This window comes from Microcaecilia unicolor, chromosome 9, assembly GCF_901765095.1.
Source record: "Microcaecilia unicolor chromosome 9, aMicUni1.1, whole genome shotgun sequence".
Classification (NCBI taxonomy): domain Eukaryota; kingdom Metazoa; phylum Chordata; class Amphibia; order Gymnophiona; family Siphonopidae; genus Microcaecilia; species Microcaecilia unicolor.
Window position 1 is genome coordinate 224,404,658 of NC_044039.1, and position 22,017 is coordinate 224,426,674.

General features: G+C 44.9%; 1 protein-coding gene across 1 annotated transcript in view; it reads right to left on the minus strand.

Annotated features, from left to right (window-relative positions):
- FLVCR2 (feline leukemia virus subgroup C cellular receptor family member 2) overlaps positions 1–22,017 on the minus strand; it is a 97,567-nt gene that overhangs the window by 47,684 nt on the left and 27,866 nt on the right. Inside the window, exons 4-6 of the mRNA XM_030214467.1 lie at positions 12,319–12,386; positions 11,170–11,273; positions 3,853–3,963 (exon numbers count right to left, since the gene is read on the minus strand). Of these exons, the coding sequence (XP_030070327.1) occupies positions 3,853–3,963; positions 11,170–11,273; positions 12,319–12,386 (283 nt within the window). The remainder of the gene's footprint in view (positions 1–3,852; positions 3,964–11,169; positions 11,274–12,318; positions 12,387–22,017) is intronic.

A 22,017-nucleotide genomic window follows, 5' to 3' on the forward strand; every position in this document is an offset into this window, starting at 1 on the left:
TAAAGGACGACTTCCCTATGAGAAAAGGCTAAAATGGCTTGGGCTCTTCAGCTAGGAGAAAAGACGGCTGAGCAGAGACATGATACAGATATATAAAGTATTGAGTAGAGTGGAACTCGTAGATGTGAATCGCTTGTTTACTCTTTCCAAAACTTCTAGGACTAGGGGGTACGCAATGAAACTACAAAGTAGTATACTGAAAACGAATCGGAGAAAATATTTCTTCAATGTGTAATTAAACTGGAATTCAGTGCCAGAGAATGTGATAAAAGTAGTTAGCTTAGCGGAGTTTAAAAAAGGTTTGGAAGGCTTCCTAAAAGAAAAGTCCATAAGCCATTATTAAAATGGACTTGTGATTTAACTGGTTTCTCTCATTTGGTTTAATCAAATGAATGCCATTTAAGCATATTCAATACACAGGAGAAGCGTTCGGCGGCAGAGCTTGAGAAACTTTGCAGTTACTTAGTAAGATAACTTCAGTGGGAAGTTTTTACAAGAGGTGGGTTAAAAGTAAAACACATACAGAAGAGGGGGGCTGGGATAAATTATTAAACGTTGGATGACGGTATGCACTCCTCTGACCATAGTGAGCGCTGTTTCTTATTTGAAGTCTTGTGTATCCATACTGTGGAAATGCTTTCTTTGCATTGTTATTAATAAAAACTGTTGAAATTAAGAATCCAGACCTCCTGGGGCACAGATGGGGGGAGAATTGCAATAGGGGAGGGGGGAGATCCTGAATGCTGGGGTGGGTTTGTATACAGTTAAGATTATTAGTGTTAAAATACCTTTTGTGCTATTTGCCAGACTTGTCCGGCTTATTTCAATATTATTGTTCAATGTTACGGATGCGATTATACCACCCGGGGGGAGGGAAGGGGGAGAGGGAAGAAAAATATTAAATATTTGAAGACAGATTTTATTATCTTGTTCTTATGAAGCATGTTTTGATACTCAATTTATGCTATATTGAACTTGTGGGTCACGTTTAACATGCTGGATTATCAATAACATTGTTGAAAATAAAAAAAAATGGACTTGTGAAAATCCACTGCTTATTTCTAGAATAAGCAGCATAAAATGTATTGTACTGTTTTGGGATCTTGCCAGGTACTTGTGACCTGGATTGACCACTGTTGGAAACAGGATACTGGGCTTGATGGACCTTCGGTCTATACCAGTATGGCAACACTTATGTACTTATTGGTATTATCATTGATACCAGTCTTTCTTTCAATAAGCAGATCTCACATGTCATCAGGACGGACAGGATTTTTTTTGGCGATGCCGTCTTTGTTCCATCTCGCACTACATTGATTCTACCTCTCTTTGAACTTTAATTCACGTATATGTTATATCACGGCTAGACTAGTGCAACACGATCTATAATGGCCTTCCACATTTTCAAATACGTTGATTACAGACTTTAAACAATACCGCTGCTAGATTACTCTGCAAAATAAAGAAATTTGACTATATTACTCCTTTCTTAAAACAACTCCATTGGCTTCCGGTAAAATATCGAATACAATTGAAAATTCTCCTCCTTACCCTCTGGTCAGAGAAGGTCCCAGGCCTGCCTGAACCTGAAGAAGGCACAGCCTGGCAGTGAACTTTGGTGTCTCTTCCAAATTTCTGCCCTGAGTCCCAGCCATATCTAATACCAGCTCTGATAAATGTACTTTCCAAAAACTGACATATTCTAATCACTAAATAGAAAATACAATTAATTTTATCTACCTTTGTTGTTTGGTCATTTTACTCATATTTTTCTAATCAAATTGGTTCAAGTCTCTGATTTCTGCTTTCATCTGTCTTCTCTTGCTATGTTCTCCTGTCCATTTAATATTTCTCCTCTCTCCAAGTCTTTCATCCATCTGTGTCCAGCATCTATCTTCTGTGTCCATATTCCTCTCAATATGCAGCATTATCCCTCTTATCCATATTCTCTTTCATGTCCAGTGTTGCTGCTCTGTATCCTTGACCCCTCACTGTCCCTGTCCTTACCCCATGCCCAGCATCTCCCCTACTGTGTCCCTATCTCTCCCAGTGTCCACCTTCTGCCCTTCCTGCCATCCCTGCCAAACATGGTCCAACATCTTTCCTATCCTTCCCCTACCCTCACATGGAACAGCATCTCTCCATCTCCTGTCCAGCATCACTCCCCTTTCTTTCCTCCATCCCCCACTCTCCCTCTCTTTCCTCCCCTCTCCTTTCCAGCAACTAGCCCTCTCTTCATATCATCCCCCGTTGTTCTTTAGGTAAATCACTCTTATCTGTACCCTTCTCCTCCACTGCCAACTCTAGACTCCATTCCTTTTATCTTGCTGTGCCATATGCCTGGAATAGACTTCCTAAGCCAGTGTGTCAAGTTCCATCTGTAGCCATCTTCAAATTTAGGCTAAAAGCCCACCTTTTTGAGGCTGCTTTTAACTCCTAACCCCTATTCTCTTGTTCAGTACCCATGTCTTTTTTATAATTCCCAACTTAAGAATTTCCGTTATCCCTTATTTGTCCTGTTTGTGTGTCCTGATTAGATTGTAAGCAGAGACTGTCTCTTCATGTTCAAGTGTACAGCGCTGCGTACATCTAGTAGCGCTATAAAATGATAAGTAGTAATAGTAGTTGTTCAGCATTTCTGTCTCTCTCCCCTCCCCATAGTCCAGCATCTTTCCTACCCCCTTCCTTCCCATAGCCTGGTAACACTTCTGCCCCCCTGCAAGTCTAGCATCTCTCCTGCTCACCTCCCTGTAGTCTGGCCGTACTCCTGCCCCCCCCCCCCTCCTTCCTGACTGTTGCCCAGTATCACTCCTGCACCCTGTAAGTCCAGCATCTCTCCTGCCCCTATCCATAGGAGCCATAGGTGCTCAAATCACCACAAATTATCAAGTTCATATAAAGGAAAATAAAGCACGGTAGGTTGTCAACACAACTTATCACATGACAAGCACTACCATAATGGATTCTTCTCTACCATGTATGTATGTACATGATATATATATATATACCATAATCTGCTCCATATATGTTATGTTCCATGTATGCATGCACCTTAACGCAATACAATTTGTAATTCTATTACCCGGAAATGGCAACCGCCATTACGGCAAATGTAAGCCACATTGAGCCTGCAAATAGGTGGGAAAATGTGGGATACAAATGCTACTAATAAATACAAATAAATAAACTGGTCAGGCTGTCTTTAAATGAAGAGCACAACAGGTGGTGCCACATAGGTAAAAGAAATGCAAGTTCCACCAGTCTCTCTTCCTCCCCAACCCCAACTCATCACCACAGTTTACCATCCTATTCCCAGCCCATCTACACCGCAAACACTATGCCTTCCAATCCACCCTGGCCCATATATAATCCATATTCTCTCCCTCCTAGTCAGCCTTCAGTAGCCCCTTTTCCCTACCTAACCTGTGCACACCATATACTTTCTGTTCTCTCAGACCATCCACACTTTTTTTGTAGTCCCTTCCCACTTTAATGTCTTCTTCCTCCCCTCATCTTCTTCTTCTTCTGTTTTTCCCTCGCTTCTTTCTCCCAGTGCACTTTGACTTTTGTTTTGGGGTAGGATGCTTACATCCCACACACACCCCTGTACCTACTCCACTCACTCCCCCATTCTATATTTCTGTTATTTTCTTCTTCTGACTTAACCTGCCTTGTCCCTTACTAATTCCTCTCCGCATTAGGTTCCCTCTCACTCTACCTTGGTCAGTGCCCCTCCCCTGCAGGCTGGGCTCCTCCATCCCTCATACCTCCTACAGACAGTCTCTGTACCAGAGCAGCACCACAGAAAGACTCTCCAGAACTTTCTAGATCATACATGGAAGCATTACTCACCCCAGGGTGCCAGCAGTGACAAAGACAATCCAGAGGTGCCCAAGGCTTAGAGTGAAAGTGTATGTCAACAAACCAGCCAGTGACAGGATGTATACCAGCAGCGTAGTCTGCCTGTCAGGAAAGAAAACAAAGCTTTTTCTGCATATTTATTTGGGAGATATGACAGGCATAGAATGTAGCATAAGCATTGCCACATGCAGAGTATGGTACAATGTCGAACAAGAGAGCTGCCCAAGCTGAACAAAAGCCGTCAGTGTGCATTTCACAGACAGCAAGAAAGATTTCCTTGGATTATGCCTGAGTTGTCTACCCTCTCTCACCCTCATCCGATGAGCAGTGGCGTTCCTGGCCTGGATGGCACCCGGGGCGGAGCGCTGATGCGCCCCCCCCCCCCCCCCCCCGCTAGATGACACCTCCCCCCCTCCAGCAAAATGACACCCCCCTCCGGGTGCATGCCACTGGGGGGGGGGGGGGGCCGCGGTGCGTGCCTGCTCCTCCGAGTTTGCTAAATTTCGCTCGTTCGCTGCAGCTCCGTCTGCCCCAGAACAGGAAGTAACCTGTTCCGGGGCAGAGGGAGCTGCAGCGAACGAGCGAAGTTTAGCGAACTCAGAGGAGCAGGCGCGCACCGCAGCACTCCCCAGCGGCGTGCACCCGGGGTGGACCGCCCCCCCCCCCCCCCCCTTGGTACGCCACTGCCTATGAGTCCTGATTCCAGAGCTTTCTGTCCACTGAAAAAGAGGTCTGGCTCCCGTGTATTTCTACAAGTATTTCAATGTCTGTCTCTATTATATCTCCAGTTTCTTGCCTTTCTTCCAGGGTATATGTGCTCTGATCTTTAAATCTGTCCTCATGTGCTTTATAATGAAGACCAGCAAGTGTTATAGGAAGAGGGAGAAGGGACTGGTGGAGGGTAGGTGAGTCAGTGCAACAGCCAAGTGAAGAGTGGGATGCAGCTGAGCAGACTCAGGCCCAACAAAAATTAAAAATATTTGTATAAACTTGCATAATCTACCACATCTTCTGTATACAAAAAGCTTCTCAGTGGGGGTCATGGAAGGAAAAGAGTAAAATAATATAAAGAGGCAGGAAAGAAAAGAGAGAATCCCTTTCTGTCTTTTGCTTCGTATTTGAACTGATGCTGTCAGCCAATGGTTTATCTTTGCTATTGTACCACGTCACCCAATTCTTCAGCAAGATTGGGGTTTCCCTTAATAAATGTCACGGTGGTGCCAAATGATGTTTTTGCCAATCTTGCTTTAGAATGATGGTGGATGGGTCAAAATGAAACTCAGTCACGCACACGAATAACAACTGACTTTTATTAAATTACATACTAAGTCACAGAAGCTTCTAGTAAATAATGTTTCTTCTCTAAGCACAAAAATCACCTAACAATCAAATAAAACTTCTAAATGTTTCTCATTAACAAATTACTCTCTGCAGTACATAAGTTACTTTGGGGCTCATATATTAACTTCTTTTCCTCATATTAGTTGTGAGTCCTATCGTTTTGCTCAGTCTGTGAAAGCAGGTCTTCACTGGCTCGATGCTTCTTTGCGCTGGCTAGTTCTCCTCTTCTTCTCTTCACAGTGCTACCTACTCCCTACCTTTAAATAACTTAAAAGGGAAAAACCTTAACACTAACATATGAATTCTGTAGTGTGAAAGTACTGTTTATGAGTCTAGTCACTAGATAATCACTAACCACCCAATAAAAAAGTCAATAATTCAGGGTCCCTAAGCTATCAAGAAGTCATCCAGATAAAACACATATCCATAGAGGAGTGGATAGAGTGGGCAAAGGTTTAAGGTGCTAAGAATTCCAGAAGAGGTTCAGCTAGAGGTGGTGAAGGACCTTCTATTAGACCAGGAAGGGACACAGTGAGCTAACCACCCCAGACTCCACGAAACATTGATGACTTATGTGAGCTGCTGAAGAATTGGGCGGCGTGGTTAACACTAGTGTAACATTTTATCATTTCCATCCATTAGGAGTGTAGTTTTTAGCTACTTATTTGGGGAGGGTGGTGGATGCCTGCAATGTTCTTCCACAAGAAGTGACAGAATTCAAAAAAGAGTGAGATACACAGAGGTTCCCTAAGAAGATGGAATAAAAGAATAAAGCAATTCCACTCACAGGAAAACTTAAATAACTTTCAAAGAATGAAAGAAGTGAAAAGGGACGTCAGCTCCAACCCTAAAGGCAAAGGGAGCGGATAACCCACACAGCGTCATACATACAACCCTGGCCAACTTTCTAGCCAGAGTGGATGGACCATGCTGGTCTTTATCTGCTGTCATCTACTATATGTTATGTTACAGGCCAAAATGGGAAAAGAAATCCAGGCAGACTAACTGGATCCAGAAGTCCTCCTCTGCCATCGCATTCTCTGTTACTAAGCCGAAGAGGCTAATCCTCTCCATAACACCTATCAAAGAATTCCCCACTCATTAAAACTAGACTACATAAATACACAAAAACACTGTGTGAGCCAGAATTTCTTCCAATCCCACATACCCCCTGGAGAGACAAGTCCAAGAAGATTACAGAAACTTGGAAGCCCAGGGAGTGAGCAAGAGAACTCTGCACTTCTCCACCACAAAGGAACGTCATAACATTACACAAAACCCTATAAAAAGCATATTGAGCTCCTATGAAAAAAAACTGCAATAACTGCAAAACCCCAGGCAACTGGCTGAAATTCAGGCCATTGTGCTCGATGGAAGAGACAAGTGGGGTACAAGTCAGGGAGATTTGCAAAAGCTACTGGCAGCAGGACTTGGATGAATATAGGCATTGCCATACTAGGACAGACCGAAAGTCCCATTTCCAACAGTGGCCAATCCAGGTCACAAGTACCTGGCAAGATCCCAAAAAAGTCCAATACATTTTATGCTGGTTATCCTAGAAATACAAAAAATAATAGTAGAGAGTGTATTGGGAGTCACTCTATGATCTTATGTGAGGTATAACGTCATAATCCATAAACACTTATCTTATCAAACTGATGTGCCCATATACCCCGACAGGTGCCTGTTTCGCAAAGCTTCGTCAAGGGGGAACTTCCACACCGTTTGATCTGTCAAATTAATTAATTAATAATTAATGTGCACGAGTGCAGATTTACCATGAGAGTGAAGTGACAAGGAGCTGTGTTCAGATATACGAGACTCTACCTCACATAAGATCGTAGAGTGACTCCCAATACACTCTCTACTATTATACTTTTGTGTTATTTAAGCATCCAGGAAGAAGTAGGGGAGAGCCAAAGGTTTTTTGACAGTATCAAGTGGCCCCAGCAGAAGACAGAAGAAGCTGAAAGGGGTATGGGGGTGCCCTGCAGAAAGGATGGGCAGGGGTTGGGTGCAGAGCAGTGCTCGAGGGGATGTGGGAGAGTTCTCAAAAGAGGTTCTCCTGATCCAGTGTCACTTTCATATTTTTTTATTTATGCTGACCGTTGACACCTCACACTATGGCCACCATACCCTTCAAACTTAAATTGAAATTAAATATATCCAAATCCACTTCTCATCCGTTATCCCACCTTTACTAAGTATCAAGGGAAACCAACTCTTCTTCAGGGACTCTATGACCTGGATTGGCCACTGTTGGAAACAGGATGCTGGGCTTGATGGACTTTTGGTCTGTCCCAGTATGGCAATACTTATCCTATATAATAATTCTCACCTCCAACGTTCTATGCTTGGGACCGTGGCTCCCTGGCTGCAGGTGGACTGCGAGGCAGACACGCACGGACATCAATGACGTCAAAACAGCTGATTCCAAGCCAAGGAGAGGAGTAGGGAAAACATGCGCCTCGGAATCAGCTGTCACCCCCCGCGCTACGGCCCCCTCGAAACCCACCCCCTTCCTGAACCTGTCAATCCCTCCCACCGAAACGCTGAAACCCGCACCCCCCGCCGCTGTTGTGCACTACCTGTGCTGACAGCCGAAGTGTTGTTCTGCCCTTCGGGTGGGTTCCTCAATCATCTTCTCAGAAAGTTTAACTCCGTGCGTCTGACGTCAGACGCATGCAGAGGAACGTCCCGACAAGATGATTGAAGAACCAACGGGAAGGAAAGAACAACACTTCGGCTGTAAGAACAGGTAGCACAACAACGGCCGCAGCGGCGGCGGGGGGCAGTTTTCGCCGGAACGGGGGGTGGGGGAATGACAGATTCGCGGAAGGGAGGGTTCAAGGGGGCCGTAGCACGGAGGGGGGGGGGGGAATTGCCTGCCTAAGGCCCGTTTCCTTGCCTACAGAAACGGGCCTTTTTTACTAGTGTACTTATAAGATTCTTGGTGTTGTCTTCAAGGCCCAGATTTCTAACACCATCTCCAAGTGTTACTTTGTTCTAAGATAAATTAGTCAATTCGATCCTTTCTGGCGTTCCTCTCCCTTCGCATTCCCCTTCTTGCTTTCATAGTTTCCCATTTCGATTATTGTAATTCCTTGTATCAGGACTTACTGGTCCCTCTTGTAAAACGACTTCATGTACAGATATTGCTATTAGGTTACTCTTTAGTCTGAGAAAATAGCATTGTGTTACTTCCCTCTTTCTGTCTGAGGGGAATGGTATGGGAGTGACAGCTGCAGAGGGGTTGTGACTGTGGGGGATGGTGTGGGGGATGGTGTGGGACTGCCTATCTCTTACAGAATCTCCTTCAAAATTCTTGTCACCACTCATCAGGCCTCTTACATGAGTCTACCTCTTTTTCTTTCTAGATGGCCAAGTCCGTACTTTTCTCAGAGGCATCTTTGACCGTAACTACTACTACTTATCATTTCTATAGCGCTACAAGGCATACACAAAAAAGACAGTCCCTGCTCAAAGAGCTTACAATCTAGATAAATCTTCTGACTGAACCCTCCATCCACCAAGTCTTCCTGGACTGTAGCAGACACTCCTGTTTCAGTGTCCTTGCTCCTTCTCTTTGAAATAACCTAAGTACATACTGGGACAGACCAAAGGCCCAACAGTGGCCAATCCCTCCAGATATCAGACCTCAGATCTCTTTTCAAAAAATTCAAGATGTCCCACAAAGCCTCTTTTTTTTCACCAGGTTTTGCCACAGGTGAAACTGGCCTGTGCTTCCTTTCTCAGTTAGTCCTCCATTTCTTGGCTCAGGATCTGATCCCGTGCGTTGTCTCTTGCGTATTCCTTAGGCTCTCTTAGGTACTCGATTTAACTGATCATAAGCACCTCTAGTGTTTTTCCCACGTCTCTCTTTCTTTTACTATGTAAACTATGCAGATTTCATTGTTGATTTGAAATATATCAAATAAATGTGAAAAATGAAACAGGAGGAAGGAATAATCTTTGGAGAGAGGAGGAAGGAGAGAAAAAAAAGCACCTGTAGGAGAGGGAAAGGGAAAGCAAAAGGAAAGTAAAAATAAAAAGCAAAGAAGAAATTTAAAAAAAAAAACCAATATACAATACAAAAAAGCAGCAAAGCAGGTATAAGGAGCTCCCCCCCCCCCTCCCCAAAGTTTCCCTGTTCCTGAACATTTTCACCCCTGCAACAGAGCAATACCAAAACAAGACTGTGAGCAGCAAGTCCCCCAGCAAAAGAACCATAGCTAGAAAAAGGCAGCACTGCAAATATTACACTGGGCCCTAAGGACAAAGATAACAATACCACACCTGAGTCACTACTATTACTACTACTACTTATCATTTCTATAGCACTACTAGACGTACGCAGTGCTGTACACTTGAACATGAACAGACAGTCCCTGCTCGACAGAGCTTACAATCTAATTAGGACAGACAAACAGGACAAATAAGGGATAAGGACAAAGAGTAGCAAGATTCCAGAACCCCAAAGAGTAGAAACATTCCATGCGGCATCCCAAAGAGTAGCAAGATTCCGGAATCCCAAAGACTACTACTACTACAGCGCTGTACACTTGAACATGAAGAGACAGTCCCTGCTCAACAGAGCTTACAATCTAATTAGGACAGACAAACAGGACAAACAAGAGGATGATAAAATAAGGGTTCTGAACAAGTGAATAAGGGTTAGGAGTTAAAAGCAGCATCAAATAAAATAAAATAAGTGGCAACACTTTAGAAGTAGGAAAAATGAAGATAAAAACTGGAATGGAAGCATCAGGGAAGTGAAACAGAAATGCATTCTTTATTTCCACCACAATGAGGATAAGGAGATGGGAAAACATTTAGATGTCAACATTTAACTCAATGGTAGGACATTTTGCTTTGTTGTTTTATTAACATGGGTTTGGGACCCGGTAGTCATATAGTCCTTGTACAAGACAGTAAAGTTTGGTGACAGAATTTTGGAAGGAATAGAGACCATGAAGCAGGGGCGTATCTGAAAGTCGGCGGTAGCGGGGGCCGAAGCCAGAGTGAGGGGGCACATTATAGCCCCCCCCCCGCTGCCGCCGCCATTTCCGACCCCCCCCCCCTGCCGCCGTGGGTACCTTTGCTGGTGGGGGACCCCAACCCCCACCAGCCGAGGTCCGCTTCCTCCTGCCGCTGCGAGGTTTTTTAAGTTCTTCATCGGGATTCGTCCTCCGTCACTCTGTGCTGCTGTTCAAAGAAGCTGCTAGCTGAATGCAGTTACGGACTGAGTCTGACGTTGCTGCTGCACGTTGTACGTGCAGGACGTCAGACTCATGTACAACGTGCAGCAGCGACGTCAGACTCAGTCCGAAAACTGCATTCAGCTAGCAGCTTCTTTGAACAGCAGCACAGAGTGACGGAGGACGAATCCCGATGAACTTAAAAAACCTCGCAGCGGCAGGAGGAAGCGGACCTCGGCTTGTGGGAGTTGCGGTCCCCCGCCAGCAAAGGTACCCACGGCGGCAGTAGGGGGGTCCAGGGCGAAATCTGCGGGGGCCCAGGCCCCTGTGGCCCCATGCAGATACGCCCCTGCCATGAAGTAAGAAGCTCACGGTACACAGGTTATATAGGGGAGGGGGTAGAAGGGGAGTAAATGTTGTAAAAATTGATGATACAGTTAAGATGTACATAAATGTATATGATGTGTCATGATTACAGAACGTTTGCCTTTCATAAAGCTGTTTCAAATGTTTCATCATCAATAAAAAACGTTTAAATATAACATGAGTTTGGGAAGTTTTCCTCCAATAGGGAGGGTGATACTATGTTTTAAGGTGCTTTGAATGGAGGGCGATCACTGGTGAAGGAAGTTAAAAATGTTACATTCCAAAGCAGCTTCCAAATGCCAGAGAAAGTATGGAGTGAAAGTTAAAGGAATCAGCAAACTACACAGACCAAGTGAAAGAGCAGATGAGTATAGGAATGACAAGGATGAAGGCTGGGACTTACTTATAAGTCTTGGTTCTATCCAACCAGAGTCCACAGATGAGAGCGCCAACCATTCCAGACACAGTGATTGTCAGACCGATCCTACCAGCGTTGACCTCCTCACCCTAATGATGATATGACACATGAGAAACAGACCCAGAGCTCAGCTTCAGCACACAACAGCATAAGCACAGGGGAGTGGTCACAGGGACAAGTGCAGAAGTGCGGGCTACAGTGGGGTCATGACTGTGGGGGATGGAATGAGAACGCCGGCTGCAGTGGGACTGTGGGGGATGGTGTGAGAACGCTGGCTGCAGTGGGACTGTGGGGGATGGCGTGAGAATGCCGGCTGCAGTAGGGTTGTAATTGTGGGGGATGGTGTGAGAACGCCGGCTGCAGTGGGCCTGGGACTGTGGGGGATGGTATGAGAGCACCAGCTGCAGTGGGGTTGTGGGGGATGGTGTGAGAGCGCCAGCTGCAGTGGGGTTGTGATTGTGGGGGATGGTATGAGAACACCACCTGCAGTGGGGTTGGGACTGTGGGGGATGGTATGAGAGCGCCAGCTGCAGTGGGGTTGTGGCGGATGGCGTGAGAACGCCGGCTGCAGTGGGGTTGTGGGGGATGGCGTGAGAACGCCAGCTGCAGTGGGGTTGTGGGGGATGGCGTGAGAACGCCAGCTGCAGTGGGGTTGTGGGGGATGGCGTGAGAACGCCGGCTGCAGTGGGGTTGTGGGGGATGGTGTGAGAACGCCGGCTGCAGTGGGGTTGTGGGGGATGGTGTGAGAACGCCGGCTGCAGTGGGGTTGTGGGGGATGGTGTGAGAACGCCGGCTGCAGTGGGGTTCTGGGGGATGGTGTGAGAAAGCCGGCTGCAGTGGGGTTGTGGGAGTGGTGTGAGAACGCCGGCTGCAGTGGGATTGTCGCGGATGGCGTGAGAACAACGGCTGCAGTGGGGTTGTGAGGGATGGCGTAAGAATGCCGGCTGCAGTGGGGTTGTAGGGGATGGTGTGAGAACGCCGGCTGCAGTAGGGTTGTGGCTGTGGGGGATGGCGTGAGAACGCCGGCTGCAGTGGGGTTGTGAGTGTGGGGGATGGTGTGACTGTGGGGGAGTTGCTTGGACCCCTTGAAAGTCAGACAATGCAAAGGATAAAGACAGCAGCAGCCTAATGTACCGGATAGTGCAGAATGACCATGCGATTCAACAGTGTGGAGAGGGAGTAAAAGGCTCCAGTATTCAACCCTGAAAAAAAAAAGAGAAAGCAGTGATGAAATTGTCATAAAGCACCTAAAATGCTTTACTGAAAAAGAGTGACCCACCCAGTGGCAAGGAGTGTGTAAAGAGTGGTGCAGGAAGAAGGCCATAGGGAAGATATCAAGTTTGAGAGCATAAAACACTTAAGGACCATGAAAGGCAGACATGGAAGGTGCTGGAGAGTTTGCTATTGGCCAGACCTCCAAAATCTTTAAACCCTGCAAATAAACTGCTGACTCTTCTAAGTACTTCCCACTGGTCAAGACAGCAGCAGTCTCTAGCAAGAAATTGAGTGAAATAGAAGGGGCTTTTTACCATTATACAGCATCAACAGATCCAAACACCCAAAATACAAAACAGCCACTGGACGGGAAAATCAAGCCTCCCTTCCCATAATGATGGAGGCAGGGGTGGCTCAAGGCAAGATGCTGCCTGAGGCAAGGGCCGAGATGGCAGTGGCAGCAGGAGATACGTTATTGTGACATCATGTCTTGCTGCGTGAGACTAGTCTGGAGATAAGAGCTGCAAAATCACACAGCTCTCATCACAAGACGTGTCCTGTGGCAGTAGGAGAGGAGCTGCTTGAGGGGGAAGTGGCTTCTTGGTGCTGGCCGAGATCTGTCAGGGGTAGAGTGGCAGGGTATTGGGGGGTGTGACTGGGTGGAACTAGGGGTGTAACTCAAATCTCCCTCTCTCAGATCCAGTCCCCTTGGCAGCTCTACATTTGTAGGTTCTCTATATGACTATTGCAATCCCATTTATAAAGGTCATACAAAATCCAATCTTAAGAAATTCAGACCTACAAAATATGGCAGCTCACCTTTTATGCAACCAAAAAGACAAGGTCAAATTACTCCCCTTTTATTACGCCTGCACTGGATTCCAACTGAATATAGGATGAAATTCAAAATGCAGACCTTGACCCACAATTATATACGAAACCTCCCCAGAGTCTTTGGTAAAAATAATCATCAAAAGGGCCTATGGTGACTTGGTCTCAGTTGACAGCAATTTGCTGCATAAAAAGGTTGGCATGGCGTTAACCCGAGTCCCTGAAGAAATCATTGAAACCCGCGGTGTCGGGCGTGACTAGGGGAAGCCTTATGGACTTATATTTGTGAGACTGGGATTTGAATGGAGGTGCTCCACTACAGCAAGTAAAAAGAAAGAAAGACAGAATTAATCAAAGATGCGTCTAAAGATAAGTTCACATTTTTTTATGAGCACTGTTTATTATTTTGTTAGCACTTTTCTATTGTGGCAATAGCACGTACACGTACATATAAGAGACAGCCCTATGAAAGATGTGCTATACCACCGGGCAAAAAAACAAATGACATTGCCTTAAAAGTGGTGGTTTGTTCTGAGGGCTGTCTTGGTTGTGATTCATGCTACATATTTAAACAAACAACTATATTCACGAGTGCTTTTACTAGCTTGGCGCTATTAGCCCATATTATTAGCATTAAGTTTTTGGTTTTGTGGTTTTGACCTTGACCCACAAAGCAGTCCACGAGGGTACCCCAAGTTATACTACTACTACTAATCATTTCTATAGCGCTACTAGACGAATGCAGTGCAGGTACTTTCCTCAGTCCCTAGAGGGTCACAATCTAAGTTTTGGTACCTGAGGCAATGGAGGGTTAAGTGACTTGCCCAGACTCACAAGGAGCTGTAGTGGGAATTGAACCCAGTTCCCCAGGATCAAAGTCCAACTGCACTAACCACTAGGCTGCTCCTCCCTCATTTTCCCTTATGCTCTCATCCACTGTCTCCAATCCATAAGTGAGCATAGAATGGTCCTTCCAAGCCCTTCCCAAGCTCCTTGGGAATCCACTAGAACAGTGCTCTTATCTTCATAGCACCTTTCCTCTGGAATGTCTTACCGTTTAATTTATGCTCGGAGCCTTCTAATAAGAAATTCAGATCATCCCTGAAAACCCACCTTTTTAGTGCCACTTTTGGTGGGACAATGGAAGCCTAGCTGTGCGAAAACAGAACCACAACTTAGTTAAAGGGCCCCTTATTGTGTCTTGACACTTTGATATTTATGGTTTTGCGTTTCCCATCCTCTCTTTTTAAACTTGCAAACCACTTTGTTTTGTGCTGCAAGTAAAGTGCTATACTGAAAGGAAAGAAACAAATAAAACGATCGACAATTCATTTTAAAATTGTACACCACTCTGTTATGCTCGATGAAGAGTGGAATAGTGAGCCGAATAAACCATAAAACACCAAGTCCAAGAACAAAACCCATAAGGCAACCAGTTCCGATACGTTACAGCGGTGAATGTGCAGGCTAACAGCGTTTGCGAAACCAGCTGACCTGCCATCGTTAAGAACCTTAGATGTTCTACCTGTAGAATTACAACTCACAATTACAACTGGATTAGCTGCAGAAAATCTGTGAGACTTTAGAAGAATTACTGGAGTCGGCTCATCTGAAAGTTGTATAGGTTGAACCAATGAGTTCTGCCTACGGTCTATGGGCTTCACAGACATGAAACATGAGAACGTCTGAAATAATAGAGATGGGGTATGGAAACATAGGATTGTATTATAAAAAGCATGATAGCATGACGGAGGCCATTGTTACAAAAGCACAAGAAAGGGGTGACAAAAACTGCAGAGATGAAGTACAAGGAAATAACGAGCCCTTTGTGATGCCAGAGTCACTGGGAAACTGCTGTATGGCGTGTGCATACGACAATATGCGAATCAGGACTGCTGGTGAATTTGTGCTGGGGATGATTGAGACGTAATATAAGAGTTAGAGGGCTGTGATGAGATTTATCCCACTCCTGTTCATGTACTCTGTTAAAGTCACCCCGCAAAATTAAGGGGAAGTCTCTCAGGGAACACAGCTGTGACAGCAGAGTGCTATAAAATGTTTTACTGTAGACATTGGCAGCTTAAAGGTAACAAAGCAACAAAGCTCTCTGGTCTATTGTAATATGACTAATTAAATAGCAACCCTCCACTCCCTTAACCGTCTTATGGTTTACAACATCCAAACCTTTCCTAAATAAGATAATCACATCCCCTTTCCTTGATATTCCTGAGGCTTCCAAGTAGCAGGGCCGCCGAGAGACTGGGCCGGGCCCGGGGCAAAGCCGCCCCCAGGGCCCCGCCCCTGCTGCTCCCCCCTCCCCCCCCTGAGGTCGCCGCCACCGCTCCCCCCCCTCCATCGGGCCGGGCCCCCTGCATTGAAATCACAGCGCCTCTCACCTCCGTGTGAAAGCGCTGCAGGCAGCAGCAGATCGCCTCCCTTCGGGCCTCCTTCCCTCCCTGTGTCCCACCCTCGTCTGACGTAACTTCCGCAGAAACAGAAGCCTGCACACGGCTGCGTTGCTGATCTGCAAGGGCAGGCTTCTACATGGAATGTTGCTAGTGGGATAGCAACATTCCATCTAGAATCTACAAATAGTAGCAAAACAGAATCTCAATAGTAGCAACATTCCATGTAGAATCTCAAATAGGGAAAGGGAACTGGGACTTGATATACTGCCTTTCTGAGGTTTTTGCAACTACATTCAAAGCGGTTTACATATATTCAGGTACTTATTTTGTACCAGGGGCAATGGAGGGTTAAGTGACTTGTCCAGAGTCACAAGGAGCTGCAATGGAAATTGAACTCAGTTCCCCAAGATCAAAGTCCACTGCACTAACCACTAGGCTACCCCTCCACTCATTCCACCAATAAGAGCCAACCTCATCAGTGATGTCACAATGGCTTGATTGCCCAATACAGTTCCCCAGGATCAAAGTCCACTGCACTAACCACTAGGCTACTCCTCCACTCATTCCACCAATAAGAGCCAACCTCATCAGTGATGTCACAATGGCTTGATTGCCCAATACTTGGCTCACTTCTGATATTGTGATGTCATAAGGGAAAGGGGGAAAGGGAAATGGGACTTGATATACCGCCTTTCTGAGGTTTTTGCAACTACATTCAAAGCGGTTTACATATATTCAGGTACTTATTTTGTACCAGGGGCAATGGAGGGTTAAGTGACTTACCCAGAGTCACAAGGAGCTGCAGTGGGAATTGAACTCAGTTCCCCAGGATCAAAGTCCACTGCACTAACCACTAGGCTACTCCTCCGCCCGGCAGAGGCTGTGCTGGGTAATGGGGGTGATTCTATAAGTGAGCACCTTCATTTCTGCACCCTGAGGCTGTGTAAGGAACCTATTACTGACAGTTTGAACTTCGTGGGTGTGGCTTGGATCTCTTTCAGGGAGAGAAAACTAACAACTTATAGCAGCAGCTTCAGAGAGCATTTTCCATCTCACAGATAGGCTGCAGAGAATACCTTCTCCTGCTTTAGACTTAACCTGGCCTCAGAATGACATCCTATAGTATATCTCCTATCAAACTGAGCTCTCTTTTTCATCAAGCACTGCCATTTCCTCCCCTCACCCTCCCCACTGACAGTTTGAACTTCGTGGGTGTGGCTTGGATCTCTTTCAGGGAGAGAAAACTAACAACTTATAGCAGCAGCTTCAGAGAGCATTTTCCATCTCACAGATAGGCTGCAGAGAATACCTTCTCCTGCTTTAGACTTAGCCTGGCCTCAGAATGACATCCTATAGTATATCTCCTATCACCTTCTCCCACTACTCCAACCAGAGTTACACCTAATCACACTGACCACCCTTCAACATCTTCTGTCCTTCTGTGACTGTTCTCTTGTGCTTGACTGCTTAAATATTTTAAATTTAAATGCTTTACTTTTTGTCTATTAGATTGTAAGCTCTTTGAGCAGGGACTGTCTTTCTTCTGTGTTTGTACAGCGCTGCGTACACTTTGTAGCGCTCTAGAAATGTTAAATAGTAGTAGTAGTAGTAGTAGTATTATACAGTGAAACCAGTCTGGTGAAGTACATGGTATAATGTCGGGGTCAAGGGCAGCAGTGGAGGTTCCTTCTCGTTGTGTCCCAGGTGCTGATGGTCTTTGCCCTGGAGAGATGAAGTGCTCTGGGTAGTTTCTGGGACTGAGTCACTGCTGCCTTCATGTAACAAGGACATAGTTCAGGGACAGGGTGCCAGGGTTCGTCTCAGGCCTTCCTATCTTATCTCCCACTGGCAGCCTGATAACCAGGCCTCCCCTTGTATCTCTCTCTCTCTTCAGCTGATTAATATTCAAGGAACTTTCCTGGCTAAAAATTTCCACAAAGTAATTTATGAAGTGCTACAAGGCCAGGGAATTACATTCTTAGATTCTGGTTCTGGTCCAATTTCTGGCTTGGAGGCAGGATACGACATATTTTGCATCTTGTTTTCCCAGAGTTTTACCTGCTTATCCTTGTGGGAACTTTTTTTTTTTTTTTTTACTTTGTCTCTGCACTTTGGGGAATGTTCATCTCTCACGTCTGTATTTCACGTAGTGCAGGAAGAATGCAAAAAGGTACAGAGAAGGGTACCCAAAATGATGAAAGGGATGCTAACATTGATTGGAAAGAATCTGGTTTGAAAACTGGTTGAAACAATCGAGCATCGTTTGTAGAAAGGTATAGAGAGTGATGTGTATATTTGGAAACAGATCAGAGACGATATTACATTTTTCTTAGCAGACAAGAGGTCTGGAGTTTAGAGAAGGCAGTCATTTCATTGGAAATCCAAATAATAGAAATTTTCTTGGCATTCTGGAGTTAAGTCGCTATGATTTTCTTCTTGAACATCACCTCAAGAGAGAGAAAGAAAGCTCATTCTCAGATGTGCTGATCATGGTAGGAACACAAGTTTAATGACGAGAGGTTTGGCAAAATATTATTCTCTCATTGTTGATGCCACACCCGGTTCTGCTCACATGGAACAAACTAAGTTCCTCTTAAGATATGTTCTTTCGAAGGAGGAAACTGGATTATATGAAATTGAATAGAGATTTCTTGATTTCTTGGTAAAGACATCACCAATCTAATTATTGCATTTCAAAAGCATAAAATTCCAATTTCCGAGTGTCGGGGGCAGGGGTACAACAATGTTACCAAAATGAGTGGTGCTAAAACTCACATATTAAGGATAAATCAGTTGGATGCATTTTCATCCTGTGCTTGTGACAGTCTAAATTTGTGTGGAGTCCTTACAGCAGAAAGCAGTCCTCAAGTTGCGACATTATTCAGAGTTGTTGAAAAGTTACATAGCAACATAGTAGATGACGGCAGAAAAAGACCTGCACGGTCCATCCAGTCTGCCCAACAAGATAAACTCATGTGTATACCTTACCTTGATTTGTACTTGCCTTTTCAGGGCACAGACCGTATAAGTCTGCCCAGCACTATCCCCGCCTCCCAACCACCAGCCCCACCTCCCACCACCGGCTCTGGCACAGACCGTATAAGTCTGCCCAGCACTATCCCCGCCTCCCAACCACCAGCCCCACCTCCCACCACCGGCTCTGGCACAGACCGTATAAGTCTGCCCAGCACTATCCCCGCCTCCCACCACCGGCTCTGGCACAGACCGTACAAATCTGCCCAGCACTATCCTCGCCTCCCAACCACCAGCCCTATTCCCTATTCGTCTGAAGTCCTCAAAAAAGGACTTATGAAAAACATCAATGGGTCATTGCATAGAACGTCTGACACCTGTTGGTCTGCAAGGGTTGAAAGCACATGTCCTACAGCTACACATCTGCCAGGCATTTTAAGCACACGTGAAGAAATGGAAAGTCTAATTATTACAGCTGAGACCAGATTTTAAATTAACGGATATATCTGAAATCATTTCAATGTTATTTTTTTTATTTATTTATTTGTTATTTTTGTTACATTTGTACCCCGCACTTTCCCACTCATGGCAGGCTCAATGTGGCTTACATGGGGCAATGGAGGGTTAAGTGACTTGCCCAGAGTCACAAGGAGCTGCCTGTGCCTGAAGTGGGAATCAAACTCAGTTCCTCAGGACCAAAGTCCCTCACCCTAACCACTAGGCCACTCTTCCACTGTTGCTACTATTTGAGATTCTACATGGAATGTTGCTATTCCACTAGAAGTCGGCCCTTGCAGATCACCAATGTGGCCGCGCAGGCTTCTGCTTCTGTGAGTCTGACGTCCTGCATGTACGTGCAGGACGTCAGACTCACAGAAACAGAAGCCTGCGCAGCCTTCTACATGGAATGTTGCTAGTGGAATAGCAACCTTCCATGTAGAATCTCCAATAGTAGCAACATTCCATGTAGAATCTCCAATAGTATCTATTTTATTTTTGTTACATTTGTACCCTGCGCTTTCCCACTCATGGCAGGCTCAATGCGGCTTACATGGGGCAATGGAGGGTTAAGTGACTTGCCCAGAGTCACAAGGAGCTGCCTGTGCCTGAAGTGGGAATCGAACTCAGTTCCTCAGTTCCCCAGGACCAAAGTCCACCACCCTAACCACTAATGTGTCCTTATGTGCTCTCTCTGGCTTAAAATTTTGATGGAAATCGATTACCACAAGAAAATGTTGCAAACAAAGACATGTTCATTAGAAATTGAAATAAAAAAAACATTCGGAACTTAGTATCAAACTTGAAAGTCATTAGAAAAGATTGGAGTGTCATTGTGAAAATGTGAGTTTTGGAACAGAATTTTCTCAAATTAGAATTAGGAAAGGAAAAAAAATGACCGATAAACCAGACCAATGAAATATATCAGAGGTAAAATGAAAGCGATGATGAAGAATCGTTTACAAAAATGTCTTTTGCGTTTTGATTGATTGTGCTGTTGGAAATGTAATGGTGCGATATGAAGCGTGTGTGAAACTTCATGAAATATCCAGCGTCCTTTGGGTTGTATCTCCTCTTATCTGATGAAGAAAACAAAAGAAAAGGCTAAAAACCTTTTGCTCCAAGTACAGCGTTGATGTTTGCTCTTCCGCACTGGTTGAAGAAACAAAACATTTCAAAGCAATTCACACAACCAATACTGGAAACGACCCAACGGAGCCACTTGAACTATTGAACAAGTTAAAGTGTTTGAATCTGTCCTCCCTCTTTCCCAATATCTGTGTTGCTTGATGCATATTTTTGTACTCTACTAGTGTCTGTCGCTCAAGCCGAACTATTATTCAGCACCTTGAAAAGAGTAAAAAGCACATTTCGATCAACAATGAGGCAGTAGAGACTCAGCAGTTTAGGACTAATTGGCCTTGAGGCTGAACTAGGAAGATGCGTCAGCTTTGACACTGTCATAGAAACATTTGCCAACATTCCTCCACAGCCGAACTTCACATAAGCACGTAAGTATCCTAACTATTCTATATAATTATTACACTACATTAAATTGTAAATATTATCAAAACTTTACTTCAACTGTGACTGATGGTGTGGCGGAAAAGGGGGGTCCTTAAGATTATTTGCCCAGAGCCCAGCTTTGTCTCTCGGTGGCCCTGGAACTGACCCAAAGATTCTAGTGCTTATTTTGGCTTGAGGATGAAATGCAACTGGGCAAGAGATCAATGGGCAGAGTCCCTGCAAGCAAACCACACCCAGCTGAACACCTGACAGGAAGTCAGAGGAAGTATAATCCACCAGCATTGGGTTACTCAGCTCAGTGCTTTACAATACAAGAACGTAAGACCTTTGAAGTCAGAATGATTGAATATTTTGACACCCAACAAACAGGACTTAATAGGGATCTGGGTTTTCTAGCCCATTATAAACCATAAAGTTGTATTTCTCTGTTTATCACCCTCCTCTCACCTTCCCACACCATCCTGTTAGAATATCAGTGAAATGCTTTGATGTCCGCATGCAAACCCCCACCCTCCCACTCTGTCAGACTGTCAAAGTAATGCTTTGATGTTTCTCTTATATATACTATCTGCTACCACATTTGCTTATTTCCGATCTGACGAAGAAGGGCAACCTTCGGAAGCTAATCAAGAAATGTATTAAGTTATGTCCAATAAAAAAGGTATCATCTTATTTTCTTTTCCATTTTTTATTTTGTTTGATTTCTACTGATAACCAAAAAAAAAATACCAAAGACTAGGTCCTGGATGCAAACCAGGCCCTGCCCACACTGGGCTGTAGGGGAACCTTCAGCCTCACGCCCCTCCCCCTCTCCAAATAATTTTCACTTCCCTAGTCCATTAATCTCCACTCATGATTTTGATAATTATACTCTAGAACAGTGGTTCCCAAACCTGGCCCTGGAGGCACCCCAGCCAATCAGGTTTTCAGGATATCCACAATGAATATTCATGAGAGAGATTTGCATCCACTGTCTCCGCTGAATTCAACTCTCTCTCTCATGAATATTCATTGTGGATATCCTGAAAACCTGACTGGCTGGGGTGTCTCCAGGACCAGGTTTGGGAACCACTGCTCTAGAATCTTGATGATCCTTTAACGATCCTATAAAAAGAAATAATTGGACATCATACTTGTAAATATTAAACTGTTGTATACACACACACTAGTCATTTTACTCAGATAAATGGACTATTTTGGCAAATTGCCTACTCCTTTTTCCTAGAGGTAAAGGAAGGGCTGAATTTGTAGACAAATTTAAAAAAAACTGTAATTATGGAGCCCAGGGAAGGGTGGCAGACTGTTAGGGGGCTGGATCAGGCTATTTTTTGGCATGTTGTAAACCTAGGACGCGTGGTCAGTGGCGTACCAAGGGGGGGAC